This window comes from Bombus flavifrons, chromosome 8, assembly GCF_040668555.2.
Source record: "Bombus flavifrons isolate JBK064 chromosome 8, iyBomFlav1_principal, whole genome shotgun sequence".
In the NCBI taxonomy this organism is placed as follows: domain Eukaryota; kingdom Metazoa; phylum Arthropoda; class Insecta; order Hymenoptera; family Apidae; genus Bombus; species Bombus flavifrons.
This window is the reverse complement of record NC_138449.1, coordinates 10,954,062-10,979,510: the sequence shown is the minus strand read 5'-3', so window position 1 is coordinate 10,979,510 and position 25,449 is coordinate 10,954,062. Positions and strand designations below refer to the sequence as shown.

The window sequence follows — 25,449 nt, the reverse complement described above, 5'->3', positions numbered from 1 at the left end:
ATTTGCATACAATTTCAGCTCGTTACGTCGATGAATAATTTCGCTCTCTCGATTTACCTGGTACCGACGACCGGAGCTAAAAAACGAGAAAACGAGAAACGGTCGAAGAAAAGGTTATTCAGTTGAAGTTAATCGCGCGATCTCGCGGGGTCAGGAGAAAAGTCGCGCATTACGTCGTCCTTAGGACACAGCGTCGTCATACCGGGACTATTAAACGCGGATGCAGGCAGGCCGGAAATTATTTGGAGATTTACTTCCTTTCTCACCTGGAACGCTTTCTACACTCGGTTGAGCGACGTTCTTTTTCTCTCGGGAACGAGACGGCTATTAACGTTTTCAACGGCAAAAAGGAAGAGGAAGAAACGTTGGTGGAAAGACAAGGGAAACGCGTCTTCTTCCTCTCCTCTTTTTCTAACATTTTGCTTTTCTTGGCGAAGCGGGGAATATTTTCAGTACGGCACTTTACTATTTCAATTTTCAATGCTTCAGGAAAGTAGGTCTTGCGTATTTTATTCCGGCGGATCTTTCTTGAAACGAAAGGCCGCGCCCCTTTCAACCGTCCGTGACCCGCCTGTTATTTGTCGACGTTCGTTTAATTAACTTACCGTCAGAGCGAAGAAACCTAGACAAACGGTGAAGGGGGTGAACGCGGCCAAGCTCGAAAACCGTCGGTTGCGATCGCGTTGCAATCGTGCATTCTGTTTTCTTATCGGCCGCGCGGCAACCAGGTTCCCTCATCTTCCTTGAATTAATCGTCGCCCGCCACGCGATATTTCCAATGCCTGTGTGTGTATAGATGTGCACGTTCGTGTCCCTGCACCGATGCCCTTTTCCAAAGCCAACAATCGAGGTTTCAGGCAAATCTGGATGAAGCGGAGGAAATCGTAAAGCGTGTGTATACCTCGGAGCGGCGAGATATTTCACGGTTACTGGGAACGAAATCCGAGGATAACCGATTATTATTCGCGTGTATATGTGACGTTTTAGTAGAGGATAGTCGTATACTGTTGGGAATTTGTCGCGCGCATTGAAAAGCGTACAATAACGCCGTTGGGACGCGGAGTCGACGAGAGAATGACGAGCGAACATAAATCATCTGTTGGACGCTTGGTGAGCGGCAAGATGATGAATGTTGCAAGGTTCGGCAGAGCTGCGATCTTTGAAAAATGACAGGCTTGCCACAGTATAGAATCGAAGTTTCAACGTTCTGGTGGTACTTAAGGGGCAAAGTTAGCGGCGCTTGTAACGCGCGGGATACGTGGCCGAACGGTCGATGAAAAAGCGACGAACCACGCCGTTCGTACGTAACGAGAGTCGAGTGTTGCTTTTGGGATTACTAAATTCAAGCCACTCGTGCTTCCATTGCAGGTTTCGTTTCATCGAGTGCCGGTATACATGTGAGAAGGGTTTCAATATTTTTACGAGGGCTACTAGATTTCAGCCGGTAAATGAATTTATTCAGAAGCGTACGTTGAACTTGATCTTTCCGCGACTCTGTAAATGCAGCGACCAACGAACGATATCGAAATTGATCCGCCGGTTTTTTAAGTAACGGAGAGAAGGTCAATTTAATAGGTTCGATCGGTAATTTCAGGCGGAAATTTAATCTCCCTACCGTTGTCCATGCGTATAGCAATGTTTTCTATTAGAAGATTATGTTTGCGAAGTAGAGAGGATCCTCTCTGTCATGGTAATTACTATTATACAGGACGAAGGACGGTGCTCACAACATGTCGATAGTTAATTAATTCGATGCTGGACAACAGGTAGCTGTCGTCCGGTAAGATCGATAAAAACTCTCATTGATAAGCGAATTAATTAGCAACCACGTCGGTTAATTCCTGATCGAATCGTGACCCTATCTCTATTATTGTATCTTTCTAATCTATTGCATTATGCCATACGCCATATATAGCTGGTCGAACTTCGCGTCTACTTTATAACAGACGCGAATTATTCTCTAGTGAGTCATAGTTGGTTCACGAACTGCTGACATGGTGTTGCGACGTCTGTTTTCGTTCGAACTTCGTCTATACTCGAGGCAATTTGTCTTCGTTGAGAAGCCAAAGTCGTTGATACAGAAGTCATTTCCTTCGTCTATCTCATAATTTATACGCGTATCGCTTCGTTTCGATTAATCTCGCACGATCTATTAATTTTTTCTGACGACCGCGATGGATCTCGCTGGAGACTCGCCAGGAAATTTTAGCTTTCCGTTTCCGGCGATATACGTTCTCGGGGAATCCGAGATCGATCATTCCATGCCCAATGGCACGAGACTTTCCACGTCGGTGCTCGCTTTCGGGCCTTTCCTTCTATCGAATCGCCCACTGCACTTGCCGCTGCCCTTCCATTGTTACGCTTATCTCATTCACTGCCAGGCAAATTTAAAGCGTCTTGCCCTGGGCACCAAGATCTTATTTCAAGGAAAACATGGAATTTCACAAAATTTGTATAAAATCTTCGTTCACCCTTTCTAATAATTTCTAACCCAAACTTATTCCGTGATCAATTGCAATCAATCTAAATCTTTAGCGTAAAGTACGAGATATCTCGTAATCGGCACTCTTGGTACATACGCTTACTACGAGATATCTCGTAGTTGGCAGTGAATAGATTATCCAGAAATTCCGCCGCGAACACATATCTACTTTCATTTATATACTTCATGGTGTATTTCAGAATATAGTGGAATCTTTATAAGTAAACTCGAAGAAAGGTAGATACACTTCTTTGACTGTACGTTCAGGAAATGGATCATTTAACGTAGATATCGTCTCCTAGGCAGCGAGATAAAGTCTCCACCAGTGTCGGTCACCGAATTCTTAAACCCTGTGTCCATCTTTATCATAGCTTTTCCTCGGCATTCGATCAGCCAGTTTCCTGCCTACGGTAAAGAATTCAAAGCGGAGCTGTAAATGGAATAAAATCAGAATTGGTAACTACTTTGGGGAATGGAATCGGCAACGAAGCTGAAAACTCGCTGACCAGCGACGAAGTAGCGGTAAATTGCCAAAAGGCCCTCTGCCACAAAACATTCGTTCGTATCGGAATTCGATCCCCCTTCCTTCCCGTGGTTCGATCCAAAAAGTCAAACATTTACATAGCACGATTTTCCTGCGTAGCACCCTAAGTTTAGCCATTGGCCAAACACTGTCCGTCGATGCGTGAATTACGCGCGATTACAGCAACCCTGGCGCATCATCGGCGACTCGCTAATTATAGCGTGACGATGCACCGAGCTAGGAAAGCTCGCGGGTGTTTAACATATTTATATCCCTGTGGAATCGTATATTTTCGCGGTGGATAAGATCGCGGCCGGTTCGATGCAGGGTCCGATTCGCGTCTGCAAGGTGTCACGTGGCATCGGCCGTGTTCGCGGATGTTTACGCGGCCGACCGCAGCTGCGAAATGTCAGGAAGTTGTCCTCGAATGCAGACTCGAGGGGCGCAGCCGCGACCGCGTGCACTTTCGGCGGCTTTTACTGCCTGCAGCCACGCCACGTACCTTGACGAGTCACCGTACCGTTTCGCCTCGTTGCTGTTTCGCAATATCGTCACGTTGACACGTGATCTATGTCCTGCTACAGTCTACACGCGTCTAACTGCGCACCCACGATTTGCTGTGCTGAATTTCTTATTGACCCATCGAATTATCATTTCTTTTTCTCTGATCGTATACAGCGGTTCGCATAAATATTCGCCTGCCTACCATACTCGGCTTTTCCAATACTGTACGGTATCTTAAAAGAAAGTTGCAAGTTCTAAAGTAGACAGGCGAACGTTAAGTGGTAGAAGTTACGGAGGTACGATAACTGGTTTCGGACGAGTTCTTATAATAAATTGGAAGCATCGACGAAACATTTCAGAAATAAAGAAAACGTCAGTTAGGTAGCGTGAATGCAGAGTCGAAGAATTTATCGCGGTCTCATAATCGTGAATTCGCGCGGTAGATCGCGCGCGCCTTATCGCTCGACAGTTTCGTAACTAGTTGCTTCGTAATTCAGCAATCGTACATTATACTGCCGTTAAGGACATTTTATGCAAGAATTTCCGCGAGATCCACGAAACCTGATAAGGTGAACAGCGCCGAAACTCTCACGTTCGTGGTACCCTTGGTTATACACCATAGGTCGTAATGTAAATTACCGAATCGGATCCTTAGATAAAGTTTTAGCGTCGGTGTGAGTTACGAGGAGGAAAAAGTAGCGATTAATTTTTATTAGGCTCGAACCGTAACGATATTCTCGATGAAGTTATCGTACGATAGGCGTGTTAATCCGACGGAAGAGCGAAAACCATCTCGAATATTCTACGTGTAATTTCGCTCGATGGTGAACCTCGTAGAATGCCGTTGTTTCGTACCTCATTCTGGTGTTACGGGCTTTATGAAGCTTGCGGACGTAGTAAAACGCTCGTTAAAGAGAAATAACGCGTTAATGATGGATTCACCGAAGTCACGCTGCGTGCCGGAACGATGTCATTTAACTCGCGTTCTTTGTATTCCACGCGAAAAGCTTCGTAAGGAAGCTGAGCGTGTACATACAGCGGTGCCACAGATAGGCATGGCTGGCTGGTCGAGATAAATCGTAATGACGTTGTCTGGTGAATCACGTTATCGTTGCTTTTCTCGCGGAAAGTTTGCTGGTTGGCGAAAAATTTTTTTCGCGAAAAAAGTTTGCACGATAAAAATCTGGACGAAAACAAATCTTTTGACTAACGTGACGGATAGTTATGTCACCGACGTGCAAAATACTGCGACATCCAGGATACCTCGACGGTTTTTGACGACTAAAAGAACGTTGTTCTCTTCATAAAAAATTTGATTCACCATAAATCATAGGAGATTATTCATATTAATCTTGGAAATTAGTTTGGAGGATTCGCGATGTAGTAAAGTTTACTTCTGGATTCTAACTTTAACGAATGATCATTCGTCGATCTAAAGGATGACAAGTAGCTGTATGTTTTTTCTGATTTGTTTGATCGGAAACAGAAGGCTTCTCGTTGACTGTGGAGTTTATTGCCAAAGGCTTTTACTTATATTAGCTCCCTTAAAAGTGTCTGGATTCTTATGACTAGGATGCAATAACTGGTAACAAGGTTGCTGCAAATCATTCTGCAATTTATGTATCGAACGCAATTTCGATAAGGGCCGAATGCAATGGTCGTTATCGTACAACAAGTACTTGTTTATCCGCAAAATATACCTTATAATTGAACGTGGGGAAGAAAGGAGGAGAAAGGCAATTTCATCGATCCGTTGCTTTTTGTACACTGAAAAAGTTGTTCGTGGAAATGGCTGTTTGAACAAGGTCTCGTAGAACTGCGGAGGAAGCGAAAATCCAGCGGTTAGGGCATAATCGTTGCGGAAATGGGCGTGGACGCGTTTAAAACTTCGGATCGCCGTCGCGTATTTGCCGCATTTGAATAGTGTGCACACGGTAATTTCTCGCGGAAAATCCTCGCTAAAAGCTTAATTGACCGAGCGTCGGCGGCAAGCAGGAGACGCCTCGGGGGAACGACGGAGAAAGGAGAAAAAAGAAAACAGCCGGGGACAATGCGTCGTTGTTACTCTAATGACTTCTTCTGCGCGCGGATTCGCGTTCCCGAAGCGAGTGAAACTGACGCGTTTTCCGTTGTCGTCGCCGACGTCGCGATTTCACCGGGTGGATTTCCAACGCAGCAACACCGCCGTCTGTTTCTCCATTGTCACGCGCGAGACAATTTCACTCGACCTGGAAAGACACGCGACTTCGTTTCTCTTTGACCGAATTCTTCCCTTCAACGCTCGTTTTCCGAAGGATCGCCTTTCAGCCCTTCGCGTCTTCTTTCCCCCAAATTTTGATTTCTTTCCAAATCTTTGCCGAAACTAGGTTGACCGTGAACACACCGGATGTTTTGGATGTTTTTCGATATTTTGGCAATGTCTAATTGTTTTTCTCGGTGTTTCCGGTTCCGATTTTATCAATGGATTCAACCACGCGACAAGACAAAACGATGGAACTATTCGAAGCTCGCTTATGAAATTCTGCGAATAACGTTGCTTCTTTTTCGTTGCAGAAAGCCAGATTGGCACGAATCAGGATCGCGAAAGCGTCGAGCGGAGCGGCCTTCGTGAGCAAAAAGAAGGCGGCTGAGGCCCGACTGGCCGCGCAGGAGAGCGGCCTTCAGCTGGACGACAACTACAAGGAGGAGGATATTTTCGAACTGCAACATCATCATCTACTTCGTTGTTTAGAGAAGACCACGGTGAGTCTTTGAAAATCATTTACACCAGTTACCCTTACAGTCTCTGACTTGGCTACTCCCTCTCCTCAGCTTTATCATTCGATTAACATTTTATCTACCTCTGTCCTGACTCTCGTTTACGAAGATTCTCATGACGTAATAACGTTTCTCTGACGGCAAAGGAAATATGTTTTGCCAACGAGTTATAAATTTGAGTAGTAAACCGCTTCTCGTAACATTAGCTCGGTCAAGCCCAGTCTCCTTTATGTCACTATAGCGCATGGTTAGCAAAGTGTCGGCTCTGTAACTCTTTCGAAATGAGCCAGGACGCCTGTCGAGAGGAAGAAACAAACTAAAAGCGAAACGCTATACGCTGTCGTAACGTTGAAGTTCAAGCTTGGAAGAGAAGGGACGAATATCGCCGCTTGAAAGGGGGAGCTTCTCGTCATCGACGCAGAAACGTTCGCTTCATTAAACCTGGTAGACGGCCGCTTGTTTAATTTCGCGGCATCAGTTGCGAAACGGGGGAAACGTCGCGCTATCTAAGCGCCGGTTCATTCTCGGGCGCGAACCAACGTCGCCTGCTTCGAATCCAAGAGTCCGTGCGCTGCGGAGTAATTTGAATAAACCCCCTCTGTTCGCGTCCAATTTTAGCACAGCACTTGTGCACGAGGGATACCGTGCCACCCATCGAGTGCGGCGCCCAGCTTACCAGCGCGCACACACATAAACAGAGAATAGGCCTCGGGTGTCGTTGAGACAGATACACAGCCACCGTGTGTAGCGAACGTCGGTAGATATTCCTTTGTTGTCGTTTCCGTGAATTTCAGACCTTGATAATAATTTAGATGCCCTTTTTATTTCGTCGTGTTATCGTTTTAGCGATAGAATAGACCGTGGCGAGTTCGATAATAAGCGAATCGTCAGCTTTTGTATTTCAAACTCTCACGATGTTGAGATATATTTTGATATCGGCTTTCCGGCATGAACAATTGCCCTTCGATTTTGCATTTGCACTTGGCATTTGCATTTTGGCCTGATGTAATTCCCTAGACGTCTGCTTGTTCGGGGCATACCTGGCGTTGAGGGTTGGCCAATCGAATTAAACGACATCCGGTGAACTCTTCCGGGTCGAGCATCCGGATTAGAACTTCCGAGTTGAATCATCAGTTTGATCAGCCAAGCGAAACATCGTGCAATATAAATGGAAACAGTGGGGACCGAAGCCCTCAGTTTCAGGTCTCGCCTGCAGACAAATGCAACGTCTACGAAATCTCTGGCCAAAATGCAAATGCCAAGTGTAAGTGCAAAATCGAAATTAACGATTAACAGTTCTTGGTGCGAGCTGCAGGTGAATTTTAGACCGTTTCATCTGAACTTTAATCTACCAGCGAACTCCGTTTCCACGAACATCGCGATTTAATATTTTACGAGATCGGATTGTTTACTCGGTAGGTTTTAGTTAACGTCTCGATGATACTTAACGGAATATCCAAATTCAGCATCGGCCTTTCGGCCATCCGTTAACGGGAATGTTTCCATGGCGCTGGTCCCGAAACCAAATGCCGAAAGCCTGATAAATAGGTCAGTTGGCGTACTGAAAATCGGAACTTCGTCTCGATGGTCACTGGAGCCTGAATTTCCGCGGAAATTCCGTTAATTGCAAGTTGTCCCGGGGTTATCCGTATCAAGGAGTATGCACATTTTACAAAATCAAGAGCAACCGTTCGTCCCAACGATCCGTTCGATTCTATTATTTTAGGACGAACGAAATGGAAGCCGATGTCGATAACTCGTACGTTATAGCGGCCATCCTCGTCGAGTTTTCTCTCGAGATCTTCTTATATCGTGTCGTCTCGTCGATTTGATTCTTTATCAGCTCTCAATTATGTTGGTCCTATTTCGACGATGCTTTCGCTACGATGGTCTCAGACCTTCTCAGACTTCTTCCTGCTGGATGTACTTAACCCAGAAAGAAGCGCGATTCCGGCGGCTTTTGTCAAGTCGCGAAGGAAATCGCGCATACGGCCCGAGGGAGCGTCGCTCCACTTCCTGCTGCCTTCTGTCGTCTACTTCTTCGCGTCTACGCGATCTCGACTTCCTGCTGGCGTTTAGCAGCCTTTTTAACCGACCTTGCGAATCCTTTTCTTTTTCCTCTGTTCTCTTTAGGGAATCTTAGACCCGCTTATCTTCTCGAGTATCCTTCTAGAATTGGAAAAACCGCGCGACTGTTTAAAATTCTTCAAGATCGCCCGATGATATTTACATTTCCCTTCGTCGTATTTAAATCTTTCATCCGATTTACCTGGTCTGCTGAAGCTTGTTGTTGTCAAAACTCTCAGCAGAAATGATTAATGCGTTTGCACGAGAATAGACGAGTCCGCAGAGTCCGAGATGTAACTTTCGGCTCGGTTTAAACTAAGTTGGAACATTGTTATTTGGAATGTGGAACGTACCAGTATCGTTGGATAAATACAAAGTTTCTAACAGAGTAAATCCGCAAGGTAAAGAGACGACGAGTCGGACGAATATTACGCGGCACAATTGCCACTTTCTCGATCGTGTCATCGTCTTTCACGATTCTTCTTCGCTTCAGTGTTTTCCATCGAAACTTTTTCTCCGGTTTAATCCACTTAAGGATACCGTGCATGCCCTCCTCCGACGTATACTTATTTTTCCTGGTATTGAATCCCAATCGTTGCGCACTCGTGTCCCTATAATTGGTAACCCATACGTTTCCACGATATCCTTGAAACGTTTTTGCGACCAAGCTTCGCAAAAGAATGTGCATGGACGACGTGCCACGTGATACACGTCAACAGATAACAAGAACGCGTTTCACCTTTACGATGCGATGACCTTTCACGAACCGGCACTTCGGCCGATAGATCGTGCTGTTAGACGTCTGTATCGGTAGTTTGAATCTACCCGCGAGCTTCGTTTTTCCATCTGAGAATCGGTAGAGTCTTCATTTCATGGGACTGGATATTACGAGCAAAAAAGGACTTTGTTGGAACCCGATAATGACGCGAAATTGACGTCTGAATGTATTGTAGCATGTTCTCCTTTTTCCATCTGCAGGCGGTTGTTTTTAACACGTCGGAGAATCGTGAAAGTACATGGATCTCGCGAATATTCGTTTCTTTGTTTTCACGCCAGCTGGATGAATCGCTTCTGAAGGTAATAGGATGACAGTTATGAATAAAAAGAATAAAAAAGGGATGTTTCAGGCGTCAGCGATGCCTCCGCCGTCGTCTAACAAAAGGGAATTCTAAGTGGGACGGAGTTGAACTGCTCTTGCCCTTACTGTTACAAAGGAGCTCGTTTCAAAAAACAATGTCGATGATTACGAGCTCCATCACTCAGCGAAATGAGATTCTCTCGGCGAGTTCGATCCTGGTTTCACGTCGTGCACATAGCGAGACCAGACTTGTGGTAGCGTGTGTGCGATCTGGACGCATTCCTTGGTACCATAACGACGTTGTTCTCTCACGGAATCGTAAGGAGAAGACAGGCAAACGATCTCCGTTGAAGATCTTTCGAGGCGGTCGCGTGTGTTGCGCAGCTCGTGAGCATCAGACGCGGCCAATCGGTGTCGTCGTGTCGGCGTATTGATTTCTTCCGGGTCGTGGTCGGCCTCGATCGAATCTCTTCGGGAATCGAAGTTGTCGGGGCGAGACGTCATCCCGAGACCCGGGGACTAATTATAGTCGGAAAACGGCGTTAAAGAGATCCAACAATAGCGTAGCCGCATCGGATTTTCCGATCCGCATGGCACGAGCGAACGCAAGCGTTCGAGGAAGAAAGCGTTGTCGTTCCTCCTGCTAAACTTCTCAAAAACAGACCTGTTTTCGCTTTTAAACTCATTCGTGTTTCGTTAGAACTTTCTTAACTCACTGGAACCTGTTAAGTCATCCTTTTCGGACAAGTTAACATTCTTTCTGCAAGAACATTATGAAACCCTTCTAATTATAATCTTGTTAATGTTCAGGGAAACTAATTAAGTATCATAGTGAATAAAACATTAAATACTTCTTTTTAGAAGCAACTTTCATTCATCAGATTAGCATCGGACTTCGTATATTTTCTTAACACATAAAAAGATTCAAGTGTTTTAACGCCAACGATAAGAGATATATAACTGCGAGCGATGATCCCTTATGCGAGTCTGTTGCGAGTTTGAAACTTCTCGAAGTAAATTGTAATAACATGTATGGATACTTTTATTTATTTGTCTTTGTTCGACGACGAACAAGAAGAATTTGATAGTCTGGCCTGTGTACCTCTTCCTGTTCACCGAGTCAGCAGTTTGCGAAAGAAAATTGAGACGAGAATAGTTGGAGCAAGAGCCTTTCCTCGAACAGGGAACCCGTTTCATCTCGAACACGAGGAAACGTGTTCTCGCGAAGAAATGATCGATCTAGAGAAAAATTTCGTCGAGTTTGGGTCACGGTCTTCGTGTTTGTTCGTTTACTTCAATTTTTCCTTTTCCCCGGTTCCCGATCCACTCTATTTTCCTTATTCTCGGAAAGCCGGTCCTTTCCAGTACGCTTATTTCCAGCTGGACGATATTAAATTCACAAGTAGCCCAGCCGTGTCGCCGTTTTTCAGTGTCGAGCAATGCATACGCAAAGCCGGATATTCAGCAGTCGTCTCTTCTTCTTGCCGTATTCACGCTCGTCCACGGTTCCTCTGCCTGCACCTCGAATCCCTTTATCCTTAATTCCATGAAAATTTGTCTAGTCCTCGCGTCAAAGGAATTTCTTTACTGTGGAAATACTTTTTCCTGGGGAATCCCAAGAATTGGCAAATAATCGCGTGTAAAAAGCGCAAAACGTTTCTCGGGTCTAAACACTCGTCGGTGAAACTTTTTCGTTGCTCTTGGCACTGAATCAACATCGCCGAAACTTCAATTACAAAATATTCTTCTCGTTATACGAAAACAACTTCGTGTTCGATCTCAAACGCAATTTATACTGGGAAATTATACTTGGACGAGTGGTAGTTTTCAAACTGTCCATAAAGAGGTCGACTAAATTCGTTTTAGCGAAAACTGCAAGCGTGTCCAAGCTGTCATCTTTGAATTAATGATGAAAATCGGCGAGTAAACTCGCGTTCCCCTCGCACATCGATTATCCAGATTCTGTCATACACGAAAGCGAACGGCTGTCCTACGAAATAGGATGGAAGGTTCGAATTGTGCTAGGAACATCTATAAAATGGCGACAAGTGCGCGGCGTGCCGGGGTCAGGTCGAGCGGCGTGGCGAGTTATTTATGGGGCACGAGGATGGCCCGGCTGAATTTACGAACGCTGATCACCGCCTCTATTAAGCAGGGAATGCATATCCATCCTGACTGCGTCTTGCGGTCGCTGCATTTCTAAAATGGTGTCGCCCGTTGCACGTACGTGTTTTCGCCAGTACTTGCCGCCCGCGATCGACTTCACCACACGGTCAAACGAAATTTGTACCCTTTTCTCAGCGCGGTTTAAATTTCTGCAAAGATACGAGAAGTTCGGTAGACGCCGAATAGAATACGTGTTTAATCTAGCGAAATAGATTCATTTTTGTTTTATACCATCCCTTACAAATGCCGATTTTTGTTTTAGATAACTAACGTTCAATGAAATTTAATTAATTTATATACAGGGTGATTGATAACTGGTGGTACAAGCGGAAAGGGGATTATTCTACGCGAAAAAAGAAGTCGAAAACATGGAATAAAAATTTTTCGTTTGAGGCTTTGTTTTCGAGAAAATCGACGTCGAATTTTCGCTCGGTACGCGTGCGGTACGTTATAACGGATCTCACTGTAGATCGTTAGCTCGATGGAAAAATTAAACAAAAAATTTTTATTCTATATTTTCGACTCCTTTTTTCGCGTAGAATCACCCCCTTTCCGCTTGTACCACCCTGTATAAATTAAATTTAATTAATAATTCGTTCAGTTGAGAGAAAATAAAGTTTCCACCCTCCGTGAAAGAGTTATTTATCTTACGTATTAAGTTCCCGTTCGAAGTCGAATAGCGCGACATTTTTAGAAGGAGGATTCATCTTTTCAAAATGCAATTGAATTTGAAAGGGGCAGAACCGTTTTGCAATTTGGCTGGATCGTTGTCGAGCAGTTGGATCGGAAAGCGAAATCCTGCGCCGATTCCGATCCATTAAACGCGATTGTGCGCGGGAAACGAGGCGAGCCGTGGGTCGCGGAAATTTGTTTAATTTATATTTAAACGCGCGCAGCTGAATCCCGCGACATTTAGATCAATGGCTGCGTTAAATAGAAGACGCAATTGGTAGCCCTCCAAAATGGTGTCATGACACGCGTCACTATCTTGGAGAGGTCAGTTGCGTTTATAACCACCTTTACGACCTTTACGTAACAAAAATAACGCCACCATGCTGTTTATAGAGGCCAGCGTTCTTCCACTATCTGACGTTATTCTCCATGGAAATTGTATATTTTTCCGACGGAGGTACGTCCGGTGAAAATCAGAGCGGTGTTGTGAATCGTTTAGATTCGAGGATCAAAGTTCCACTGGATCCGAGTTAATAATCTTCCTGCCGTTGATTTTCCAACGAAAATAGCCTAACCACGGAAAAATGATAGAGTTGCAAGCAGTTCGACCAACTGTAATTTATATTCATCAAGTTGGAAGTCGAATGAATGATAGTTAGTTTAGTATTCTCGGTAAACTCGGAGCAAACTTTTTCCTCGGCTACTCGGCTACTCATCGTGTATTAATTAAGCTTCCCTAAAGCTAAAAGTTCTTCGCTTTTCGTCGTTAAACGCACTCGTTCTCTGATAGTTTGAATCTTATTCTTAGTCGTTCAATAATCCAGAATCTCGTCAGCTTGCGAAACGATCGTTTCCCCTAATCGTCCATCACGCTCCGACTTCGCAAACAGATAGAAAGTCTGTTTTTTCTTTGCATCTGAGCTTTCTTACGAATCGAGTAGAGACACAAGAAGAGATTGATCGAACAAAGCGTGGTATTACCTACCGAACCACAGCTCCCTTTTGTCCGTTGATCAAAGTGGAGCACGTATCCTTGCTCCAGTATGTGACAAAGAACCGTCTAAGTTGTCGCTTTGAAACAAAGTTGGGAAACACACACAACCGCGTTTCCCTCGGCTGTCTATCTCAAACGTTCTCATCGAGACGCTCAAAGTCTTGATCAATAGCCACTCGCAATTTCTCCTATCATCCGGCTAGCTCGTCTTCCACTAACGAACGAATCTGTCCGAGATACTGGGCCTGTCCAAAGAATTCGGACGAAGGATTTTCTTTGAGTCGCCACCAGACTCGTGCATTCGTCGATCCACAGACCAATCGCATTTTCTTCTATCGAAAGACGTATAGACGAGATCCTTCGGGGAAAATAATGGAAGGTGCAGGTTAAATGGTATGTTTTGTCGGTTGGATATCCAGCCCCCCGTGGAACGGCTCGTTTTATTTCTACGCTCGGCTGGTGTTCACGGGGACGAAAATAAGAGGCTCTGACGCGATAAGGACGAGTTTAATCCGGGAAACGACAGAGACGCTAGTCTATTCGGAAATACAGACGCGAATAAAGCTGCGGTACGTCCGCGGTAGTCTGCCTCGTTCACGAGTACAGTCCTTTTTCGTTCCTTTTTCCTCGTTTTCCTCATCCCTTTTAGCCCATTTTCTCCCTAGCCTTCGTTATAGCCGACGCGCGGAATATTTTTCACGCCTCGCTGCAGGAATAAACATCTGCCTTCCTGTTCTCCCGCTATTCGCGTAAAATAATCCGAATTTTTCGGGTCGCGTACGATCCGTCACAACTAGTTGCGATTCATGAAATTTAAATATTTGCAACGGGCTGCGCGATATCGAACGACGCGAACGTGCATACGAATGTTAACGCAGCCATCTCGTGGCTTTTCATCGCGAGACTCGCTAATGTTAGATTCGAAATCGTCGGCACGTTTCCTCGCTCGTTTAGTCGATAGACCGTCTATCGACAAGGAAACGCCAATCAATAGATACGTTCGGTGCACCGAAAAGGAATACTGTGCGAATGCACGTCGTAGATAACGATCGCATACAGACCATCTGCTCGCAATAGCCGTTTCAAAGCTGACGCTATGCGTCTTCTTGGACGTTTTAACTTTCGCCTCCGCTGGACAACCGTAACGTGCTTGGTCGATCTGACCTTTTAACTAGAATTTATCGACGCAAACGCATCGTGTTATCGATTTTTCGCAAAGAGAATGCCAGTAACGCGAAGGACGAACATCAGGTGGAACGAGAACCGAGATGCACGAGTTTTCATTCTGCGACATCGGTTCTTGCACGCGAAAGACGTTAAAGGTTTCGACACCCAATCGTTCAATCTCTATCGTGAACGATGGATGAAACGTTTCCACGACGGTAATACGTAGGGAGAATCGGAGAATAGAAAGAAACGAGAGGTTATTGAGCGATCTCGACGTCAATTCCGCGTGAGTCAACCTCTTTTCACCTACGCGGAGAAGATTCGATCTCGTGCAATCGAACAACCGCGCGATCTCTTCTGGAAAACCACTCGGAGAGAAGCTGAAATGGGCCTTTTCGAACCTCGGTTCGGCCAGGTCAGACACTCGTGCGACAGATTCTCTATCGTTCTCGATCGATTCTCACTATGAGGTTACGAACTGCTCTATTTTTGTGATTGAACTTTATAGACGCTTGCCTCAAGTTGATTAGCCCTTTCTTCATTCTATCCTTAACCGATCGATTATCAATAAATCCCACGAGTGCCCTTAGAGATTTATAGTTCACTCGTGTCTAGGGCTTTTTAACTCAATCTCATTAACCTGTGAGTAACTTGGAACGTTGATGAAGTCGCCACGGAGCTTCGGCTCGTAGTTCGAGATGTGCATTTCCGTCGTGATTGCGGCCGAAATCCTAACGGAAATAACCAGGACACACGGGTAACAACGAGCGTTCGCGTAAATGCGTGCTTTCCCTCTGGCTATGTAATTCGAGCGGAGAAACAACTTGCGACATGGTCTCAGCAATACTCGGCGGGCCAAAGTTTGGCCGGTAACAATGGCACTCGTTGGAAATGGCCTCGGCGCGATTCCTCTGCGTCAACACGTGAACACGTTCGCCACGTTTGCTCTCAGAACTATTTTTCTCCGTGCTCTCTATTTCTTTTCCTACCTCTACTACGTTTTATTGTCCATTCTAAGTTACTTTTCAAACTTCCATCTAAAGTCTGCTGGAGAAGAACGATACGACGTCGTTGCGATTTCGCGGCGGTGACGCTATTGTGATTCACTAGCATCGTATTTCTTAATGGTACAATGCTCCGGAACGTAGACCTCTATTATTGAAATTACAACGATATTGCGTCGCACTTTATTATTAGGATCGCACTTTATTATTAGGGAAATTTTACAAGCCACAATGTACAAGTATCTTAACAACAAATATTAATAAATACCCTGGCATAATATTGACAAGTTTGCTTATGGAACAAACGAAATTTCATAAATTGGAAATTATCGGATTATCCTATATACGACGAAAAATTATAAAATTGCGAAGATGGAATCTATAATGCGTAACTCGTTAATTTAATATTATTAGTTTGTAAATTATATGGAGCAAGAGGGATCTGAACTAATACTGCAATAATTGCGTTATATTAGCGTTGAAAAGAACAGCGAGTTCCCTCGTAGCATAATGGATGCATTCAAGGTGAACGAAGAGCGTAGCTCGTACAGCACGCGGTTGTCTGACAAGTCACGTTCCCGATCTACTGTGGTTACACGGCAACGCGTACAATCTGTTCGGCACGACGAATAACTTTGACGGGGAGTAAACATTCTTAAGAAAAGTAGGTTTTCCTTAATGAAAGGGAGTATAATATATATAACGAGCATGATACACAATTCACATACTGTATGGTATCACGTAACGTCATGTAGCGACGTGCATAATCTAGTTAATCGCGTGAGCATCCGATTTAGAATGGATACGACTTCCAAACAAGGCAAGTAACGTTCATTTGAGGACTAGAGAAAATATAGGATTACGAATTTGCGTGGAAAGGGGATCCGTGGAATTTATAGGTAACGAGATATCGATGGAACGCGCGTCGTGAATTATAAAAGTTGAAACAAGGAGGATCGAAACTTTCGACGGCAAATTACGAGGCTGTAAACTTACTGGCAGCGGCTCTATCCTGCCGGGTGTATATGTAGCTTCGAGCAAACCTAGAAAACTCTATCCTTGATCTAAAAAAACTTGCGGCGCTATATTAAATAGACGAGTCTATTCTCTTATTCTTCCAACACGAAGGGGGAATAGCATGTTAACGTTACGTTTTCATGTATTAAATACGAAGTAACGAGAACTATACTGAACCATGGGGCAGGAATAGCGCAACAACGGTGTAAACGTACGATGATTCTTTCAACTCTTTACCGATTCTCACAGAAGATTCTCTCGTTTTTCCATCGTAGCTGATAAAGATTTCAGAATTCACAAGACACATTTCACAACGCACGTTCTTGCTACGTACAGCTAAATCTGCACCTGCATTCTCTCAATCGCTCATCGCTTGTGTCCATCTTCTAACCGAAACACGCGCCCGATACTCAATCACTCGTTCACGCGAATTCTCACACCCACACTACAAACGATATTTCTATCATGCCTGTTTTCTACTTATTTTTAAACGCAATCCTGCCTTCTCTTCGTCTTCTCCCGATCGTACCGTGTTTCTCTCATTCGATACTCAGCCTACATTATACAACGAAATATTACTCACACATATTAATTATGCAGAATACTAAGGAAACGACGAACTTTTTTTGTTGCAGGATCGCGAGTTCGTGGAGATGGAGGTACCCTACAATGGTGCCCCGAAGAGGCCGGGCTCGCCGTCGCCCCTGACCTCCCCCGCGCACAGCACTGCCTCGAGGGGCGGCCTGCTGCATGCCTGCTGCGGCCGCTGCTATCCCCAACGTTACCAGGTACGCGGTCGCCGTATTCTCGCCTCGACGACCTCCATAAGCGAGGGTCCACCCTCGTCTTCCTCCCACTCTCACCAATCGCAGCCGAGCGGGCAGCCGGTGCAGTCCCATTATCAGCCGGTTGACCCCATCACGGTGCCCAATGTCGCGTTTAACGTGCCCGGCGACAGCGATCGGCAACGTCGCCAGGGTGCCAGCTCCTCCAGCCCCTACAACGAGACAAGGGTGTGAGCCGAGCTCGGGACAGCGATTCCACCGGACCGTTCGTTCCTTTCAGCTTGACCCGTGATCGAGATTATCGGTTCCAAGGTCGTTCCACCCTATTGCTCCATCCTCGTTTTTTGGTGAGTTCTTTCACCACTCGTGCTGAGTCTTTTTCTCTCGCGGAGATCGCTCGCAAGAGTTTGAATCGGAGTGGTTAACGTTATTCAGTTACGTTGCGAGATTTGTTCAGATTACGGGTCGAAGTTGCGTTTAGATATCGGCTTTGGATTCTATGGATCTATTGGAGTTTCCCTCCATTCCAATTGAAGTTGCGAGCTATGGTAAAGGTAAATCATATCATAGAAGAGGCATAAGAATATCAGGGACCTTTGTTTGCCTTGTGTTCTCGATGCCGAGGCGACGAGAGAACGTTGTATCAGCAGAAGACTGAACGTTCCATATCTTAGGAGGACTTTAAGGACAGCTTGAACCCAAGCTGATCGGTCGTCTACGCTAATCGTCGCTAATTTCGATCTTGGGTCTAATCTGAATTACGAGGAATCTTTTGGAATTCTCGGCGAATTATTCCCGTTACTGTTCGAGCTCTCTCGATCGTTAGATTATTGGCTTCGATTCTTCGTCGATAAAAGTGGCTCGATCTCGTCAAGACACTGATCTGTCCGGTTCTTATCGATCGCCTCGATCTTCGTTTCACCGTTTGATCGGATAAGCCGCCGTGACCAGAGATTGATGCGTTCGAATCCGGTGCTAGAACCAAACGTTTGTGTTCCGATCCAGGACAATGCGTGTCCTAGAATTCGCTCGAGACTGGATCTCGACGATCCCAGCGATCGTTTACGGTACGATTAGGTTAATGGGTCGCTTGGAGATTAATTCCCGGGGTTCGCATTAAAATCACCTCTCGATTCCAACCTACTCTAACCTACTCTAATACTTACTTGGTAGACTAAGAAGAGACAAGCGCAGTAGTGTCGCGTTAACTGGTCATCGCTACCGCCGCTAATTCTTGCAACTCTTACAACTGATTTCACGAAGCAGATGTCCGACGTCACTCGTGGTTTAAAGGTAAAGAATCATCAGGCAACAAAGATATTTAGGAATGTACATCTGAAACTATACCTTCCTCGGTAAATGGCTAGATCGGGTCTCGATCAGTGGCCAGTTAGCGAGTCGCTACCTCCAGTCCAGAAACGACGTAACAAATTGTCCGAGCAAACATAGACCACGACAACGAAATATCGCGGTTGTTTGTGACATCGAATCCCGGTTGTTAAGAACGACTCCCACCGGGGGTCGGCTCTCCCACAAGCACTGCCAGCGAGGGTTCGAATCTCGAACCGTGTGCTCTCTCTTTCCTTGGTGATATTCTCGCTATTTTATCCCCGTGTGCGCGCACTACGGATCGTTCGGCGCGTTTGATAAGAGCTAGATAAACCTGCTGTTTCGAACGCCGGCAGGTGTCGAAGATATACCTCCATCCGTCGCCTAGATTTTTCTTTCTCAAGCGGAAAGGCGGAGATCTGTACTCTCGAGCTAAAAGAATCCATTGAAGTATCATGGAGAACAGAAGAAACGACACGCGAAGAAACACACGCGAACTGGAGTAAAAGCAGAACGCAAACGGATACGTTTCCTCGAGTGATCGAGAGGTTTATCGTTTTTTGTTTTCAAGCGTTGCTATCAGCCTCGCTGAGAATCAGAAAATCTAGAGACGATGGATGCTGCAGCCTGCTGCTATCGATTGGCGCACCTTGCCGCGTCTTACTCGCTCTAGGAGTAAGGAACAAAAGAAAGTACGCGGAACGCACGTGCTGCGTCACTGCGCGCTAGTCGTGTGGCCGGAAACGTTCGTTCTTCTGCTTGGAACTTCTCCAAAATCCATTTCACCGAATGAAGAACGCGTTTTTGAAGGCTTTCTCGTCTTACCGTTCGAAGATCCATATTTATCGCGGATCTCGCGCGGATTTCTTGAATCGACATCGTCTTCGTCGTATCTCGCCTGCAAGTCGAGATCGAAACGCACAGCGGATCCGTACGATCGCGGAATTTCGGGGCTTTTCTTTGTGATACATTTCTTCTGTGATGCTTCTATTTTTGGAGAAACGAGCGGCTATTATTGCGTTCTTCTCCGAGCTCGTTTTCGTCTCATGTTCCAGTGATTTGTAGATGTCGGATCATATCAATTTTCGAAAGGTTCGAACAAGTTTCGTGACCCGAATCGTCGAGAGGTCGGCGTACCAGTCGAAACGAAACGAGTCGCGTCGAAACGATCTCGTTCCCTTTAAACACCAATCGAGGCGAAACCAAGATTCTATCCATAGATTTAGCGATCTACGTAGATTATTATCGAATCGTTATCGGCCTCCCTTTGACCAGCGTTTGGTCGAGGATCTACGGTCTAATTGAAATTATCTTCTAGCCTTAATCTACTGTCTTCTGATGGCGAATTCTAAATCGATGTCGTAGCGAATTAATTCTGGTTAGAACCAGAGAGAAGAACCGCTGGACTCGACGTGCTCCCGAGACGTATCGCTGGGAGATAATTATGAACGACGTCGGACACGACGAGTCCGGCGTGTTCTTCCAATCGAAATCAACTAGATCTCTTCGAGAACCTGTAGATCGACCTTAGGATTACCTCTCTTTCAGTCGAGCGGCCTTTTTTTCCAGTCACCCTTCTACCTCTTTCTCGCTCTCGCAGAGTAGTAGATCTTCGTTAGTAGTTCCACCCTGTGAGAACGACTCTGCGAGTTTACCAGCGATGCTTTCGAGAGTGTCGCGGCCGAGACGAATCGTGGCTCGAGATCGTGAGAAATCTTTTATATTCGCTGCTCGATTGTTTATTGGAGAATGTCTCGCCAGTTTTACTATTACGTTGAAAATTTCCATTTAAATGGAGTACTGCCACGCGAAGAATAAGGGTTAAGCGTATCTCGATATCGGGAATTGGAAACGTATCGACTGCAAGAAGACGGAGGCGTTACGCGCACTCGTAAATCAGCCCGCACATAGCGAAAGGCGACGTTAACGAGGGAAAATGAGAAGTGATAAATGATCCTGTCGGCTGGCAGATCGAGGACGAGACCCCATCGAAACCCCATTAAGTGTCGTTCCACCTTTTATATGTACAGCTTCGTGCTCCTCCATGAACGGCCATTTTTAAACGGTCCACCATCCTCTATTTTCTTCTGTCGCTTATTAATCGTCCGCTAATTCTTCAGACATCCCCCGTTGACCTTCTAAACGTCGCGCCTTTAACGGTGAAATTTATTTAAAGCCCTTCCACGGACCACGGCCACTTTGAAATTGAAACTCTCGCGCCAAATCTCCCCGCGTCTAATTTTAATCAGCTCATTGATTCTCAGCGGATCAGAGAAGCTCATCGGGGTTTTATTAAACGTCCTCTGCCCCTTCTCTGTCTTTCCACGAGCTTCCATTTTTCAGCGGTCGACCGAGTTCCCATCGACCTATTACGCGATAATCGTTCATTAACTCGTAAATTAGCCTCTGATCTTCCGTCGCCAGCTTCGACCAGCCCCAGAAACCGCTCTGAAATTACTTGGAAATAGAATTTCGATTCTATTTGATCGATTATACTCTCGTATATTTTTATTTACGAGTTCTGTCGACGTCTGACAGTTTCCAGTGGCTTCGCTTCGTTGGCTTTCTTTTAGTATCTACCTTTTATTACGTGCTCCAATACGACGACTGTATCGAACGGTTTACTTCACGTCGACTTTAACAACCGCAATAACGGACGATGATCGAGCATAATAGACGCGTCTGCGACGTGTCAGACCGCTCACGAATGATCTTTATGAGGCGAACGTAACGCTCGCTGCGTGAACCGCGCGGTGTCTGTTGGCGAACGTGTTCCCCGACAGCTTTAAATCAATGATAAGATTCATATGCACGAAGGAACACGGGTCGTCGCGAAGTGCGCTGTCACCGGTACAACAAATGTGTTCCTGCCATATTATGCACGCGGGTCTCTTCGTTCGCCCAGTCTGTTTGAAATTGCCGAAATGTACGGAACAAGCGGCGATATATTTCCCTGGAAGTCCGCTTACGTGCCTTGGGAGAGGATTTTGCGTGCCATTCAGGATCGGATTTCTTTTCCGTGTACGTCTAAATAGATTGATTCGGACGGTTACATCGAGACAGAGGTCTTCTTCGCGTAGCGGTTCTCCGTTTCTCGCTAATGATTTTGACACGGCGTATCGGGAAAATAAATTTCCGTGATTACTATCTTTCAGAAAGGAATTTTAGTCGAGTTCCATCCTCTTCCTAAGGATCAGCATTGTCATTGATTTGAATCGATTGAATTCTATCAAAGATCGAAACTAGTAGAATCACCGAATGCAAGTATCCTATGCGTGCGTTCATTACAGGAGTCTTACGATCTCGAGCTACGTATCTCGTCGACGATGCCGAAAATCCCATTTTTCGATCAAGTACAAGTCGACAGTGATCCAGGAGTTGAATCGTCGTCTTCCACCGACGAAACATCTATCGTCCCCGCCTAGAGTCGAGCCTCGCCGCTCGTCAGCCCTATCCTACGTCTTCCATTTTTAGATTAAAAAGAACTCGACTGGAAGCCGCGCATCGAATCCTGCCCGAGCTCGTGCCCGCCTTATTCTCGTCCGATCGCACAAATTAATCACGCCCCGCGACTCTGACCCTTCTAACTACGCCAACTCTGTCCGGATTCCATGAAATTCCACGAGAAGACGCTGAAGCATTCCGCGGTGGAAACCAGCGGAAGAGATTCGCGGCGAAACGAAGCCGTGCGCCTCATCGAGCAGCAAGACGAATTTCGCGGAACATCTCTCGTTGATCGCACGTGCTTCGTTCTCGGTTTCCAATCCGCTATTCTTTTTTTTCCCTTTATCCAGTTCCTCGTGGGATTGGATAAAGTTATCGATCAAGCCGTACACGTGGAAATCGAATCGATATCGCGCGAACGGAGACGAACGAAGCTCGTTCTCCGATGGTTTTCGTTTCCTTGATCTTGTCCAAGTTCCGTCGAGTATCGGGGAACTCGACCACGGCTGTTCGTAGTCGAAGCGCCACTGCCACGCTCGAGGATCGATCGATCGACGATTCGTCGAGCGTGTCACCTTTCGACTTGTACGATTTTCGCGCGTGATATTCGTTCGATGGTCGACACACGAGCACCCGGTGTGCCGCGTCCGCTTCTCAGTTTCGTCGAAGCCAGACATTCGCGTCCTTGGGATCTAAAGATGGATCCTTTGGGTGACAGCAGGTTCACGAATACCACAGGTGCGAGCTTACGGCCCTAAAAGTAGCTTTAAGGACCCACCTTCTTTTCGTAGATAGGTTCAACGAGACAAAAATCGCAAGGAACATTCGAGATTATACTAGCAATTACACGGAGTGTACATAGGAAGTGCGAATCGATTATTCGATCGCTCGAGGATCGACTTTTGCTTTCGTCGTCGGTTGAGAACCATCGCAACCTTATATTTCGGTATTCCGGTCCGCTTGCGTTACGATCGCTATTTTCCAAAGACCGTACAATTAGCAAGTATCTCGTTTCGTTTGTATCGGTGTACGCAACTGTCTTCAATTTCCCTTCGATTTTTTCTTTGCCTTCTTGAACAGTCAATTTGCCTTTAGAGAGTTACATGAACCGAAGCTAATATCCTGAAACGAAGAACGATTCTCTTTAGGGGATTAAGAATCGGAAGAATAATCTATCCTACTTAGGGAAACAAAAGAAGGATCTCGCGTCGCTTTATCTTAATTTAAAAACTTTCGACCGTAATCTATCGGGATAGGTTTGATGATCGCGTCATTGGCCCGCGAAATTGTCACCGAAAGCGGCTCAAACGCTCGTTTTAATCGTGATTCACGCCCGGGGTCATCTAAATATTCCTAGACGAGATTTATTACGGCGAGCGAAGCAGTGACGTTCCGATTAATCGATTCGTATTAGCGATAAATCCGTGTCGCGCGATCGCGCTTCGTGAATTCTGCGCAAGATTTACCATCTCCCAAAACGATTTTATTTGACCTGGTGACGCAAGCCGACCTGCAATACCGATCTCGATATCTCTAAAGTCCCGCAAATCGCGCGACCAATCCTCGGTTCGCGGCCATTCCACTACGATTAAGGGTTGTCGTGCATTTTCCTAACTAACGATCATTTGCGGAATAATTCTTAATTGTTTGATATCGTTCCCTTCTGGTGCTATCGTCGAAGATTATTCAGCGAATCGTAGAGGAAATGCTAGCTCCAGATTGACTGGCATACAAGGCGTGTTTAAATTAGGAAGATAATATTTTCAAATCGATCGAGAAACGAAATTTCGAAATTTTGATCATGCTTTTCACTGTCGCACTTCGCGAAGATCGAATCGTTTCTTGTACGGTATCGTCGAGTAGGTTACTGGCCCAGCAGATTGTGTTACCAAGTAAGCTTTGAGCAACGTTCACAGTATAGAAACCGTCCTTGTCGCAATCAAAAGAAAAAGAAAAAGAAAAAAAATATTTGTAAGTTCGACTCGTTATCGCTTCCTTAGCCTTCATTTCCACCCTCGTCTGGTGAATTGCTCAAATTATACGTGTACAATTTTACGGTGCATAAGGGACCTCGTTTGTCCACTAACATAATAACTAGTAACTATCGACTAGAATTATTCGGTTAATAGAAACTTTGCTCCCATACACGAGACGGCTCGATATTCAAGAAGTATAGCAGGCGAACTTTCGCGAGCAACTTGTCCAAGGACTGTTGGACACGTATTTGATATTTAACGCGTAACAAGAGATTTGTTGTTTGATTCGAAAGTAACGTCTTTCCGTTTTAAATACCACGTATGGTGTTGGATTTTCTTTGACAGAGAACGGTAAGGTTAGTCAGCCCTTAATCGAGCCGAGGATCAAGCGTTTTAGATAAGATAGCACGTTTTGCCACACATTCCAGCAATCTGTCAGCGTTCCGATTCTGCGACGCTCCTCTCTTCCGATAGATCGCGCTGTTTAGCGCGGCAGAAAGAAATCGAAGATCCTTTAACGAGGCGATACATCTGAAGGAAATAAAGAAACTGAGATTTTTTAATCGATCCGCGTCCTTTCGACCCCCGACTTTGCAGAGAAGCCCACGAGACTGTCCGATGTTTCTCTCCACCTTCTCCTTTCATCACATCTTCGTTCGCTTCTCGCTAAAACAACTTTCACCATCGAAATCGAGAAAGTAACGTTTGAGAAACTGCGATTGGCGGGAGCGATCTCCGTCGTACGAAATCCCCCAAAAAGACAAGGCAGGACAGATGCAAGGCATACGAAAAACAAACATCTATTTCCACTTCTGATCATATCTTAAATTTTCAGCGACGTGTATCACGTCACCACGCGCAGTCCGTTCGTCGTTTACGAAACTTTAACGAGCTTCCGCCAAACCACTGAGAACGACACGCGCGCTCGCCTGCACGGATCACATTCCCCGCCCCCTTCGTTTCATCCACGAGATCATCACGAGTGTGTGTCGTGCTCTGCACGAACTCATCACGAACCAGTTTCGAATTCTTCTCCGTCGAGATCGAACAAAAGATATCTGCCGCGTTCCCCGCGTTCTTTCTTTTGATGTGGATTCCGCGTGCAGGTGGGCCGCAGACGGATCACATTCGAGACTCAGCATACCGCGACGATGCAGACATTCGACGAATCTCGCGGCTCCTGCACGGAACAGAAGTTCTGAACGCGTTCTCGAGCGGAAGATGGTCGAGAGTCGCGTCCCTACTTCCGCCGGCAACGAGACCGCGAGAAACGGGTTAAACGAGCGCTGTTGGATATTCATTACGAGTGTACAGTCATCCTTGCACGGTTATCGACTAGAAAATTGTACGGCAACGTGTGTCGCCTTGACCTTAGGGACATCCAGGTATACACGTACATGTCTCTTTCCGTGTACATATATATGTACGTTTATTATGTATCTACGTATATACGTATATATATGTGTGTATATATATGTGTGTGC

The 25,449-nt window shown here is 45.7% G+C and overlaps 1 protein-coding gene across 8 annotated transcripts in view; it reads left to right on the top strand.

Moving 5' to 3' along the window:
• The window catches only part of Shal (potassium voltage-gated channel protein Shal), a 116,835-nt gene that overhangs the window by 50,266 nt on the left and 41,120 nt on the right, over window positions 1–25,449 (top strand). For 7 of the 8 annotated variants that reach the window (XM_069118599.1, XM_069118600.1, XM_069118593.1 and 4 more), the window contains exons 3-4: window positions 6,063–6,251; window positions 17,067–17,219. In XM_069118599.1, coding sequence (XP_068974700.1) covers window positions 6,063–6,251; window positions 17,067–17,219 — 342 coding nt within the window. Of the gene's footprint in view, window positions 1–6,062; window positions 6,252–17,066; window positions 17,220–25,071; window positions 25,351–25,449 lie in introns of all 8 variants that reach the window. The other variant, XM_069118598.1, reaches the window with a different exon arrangement.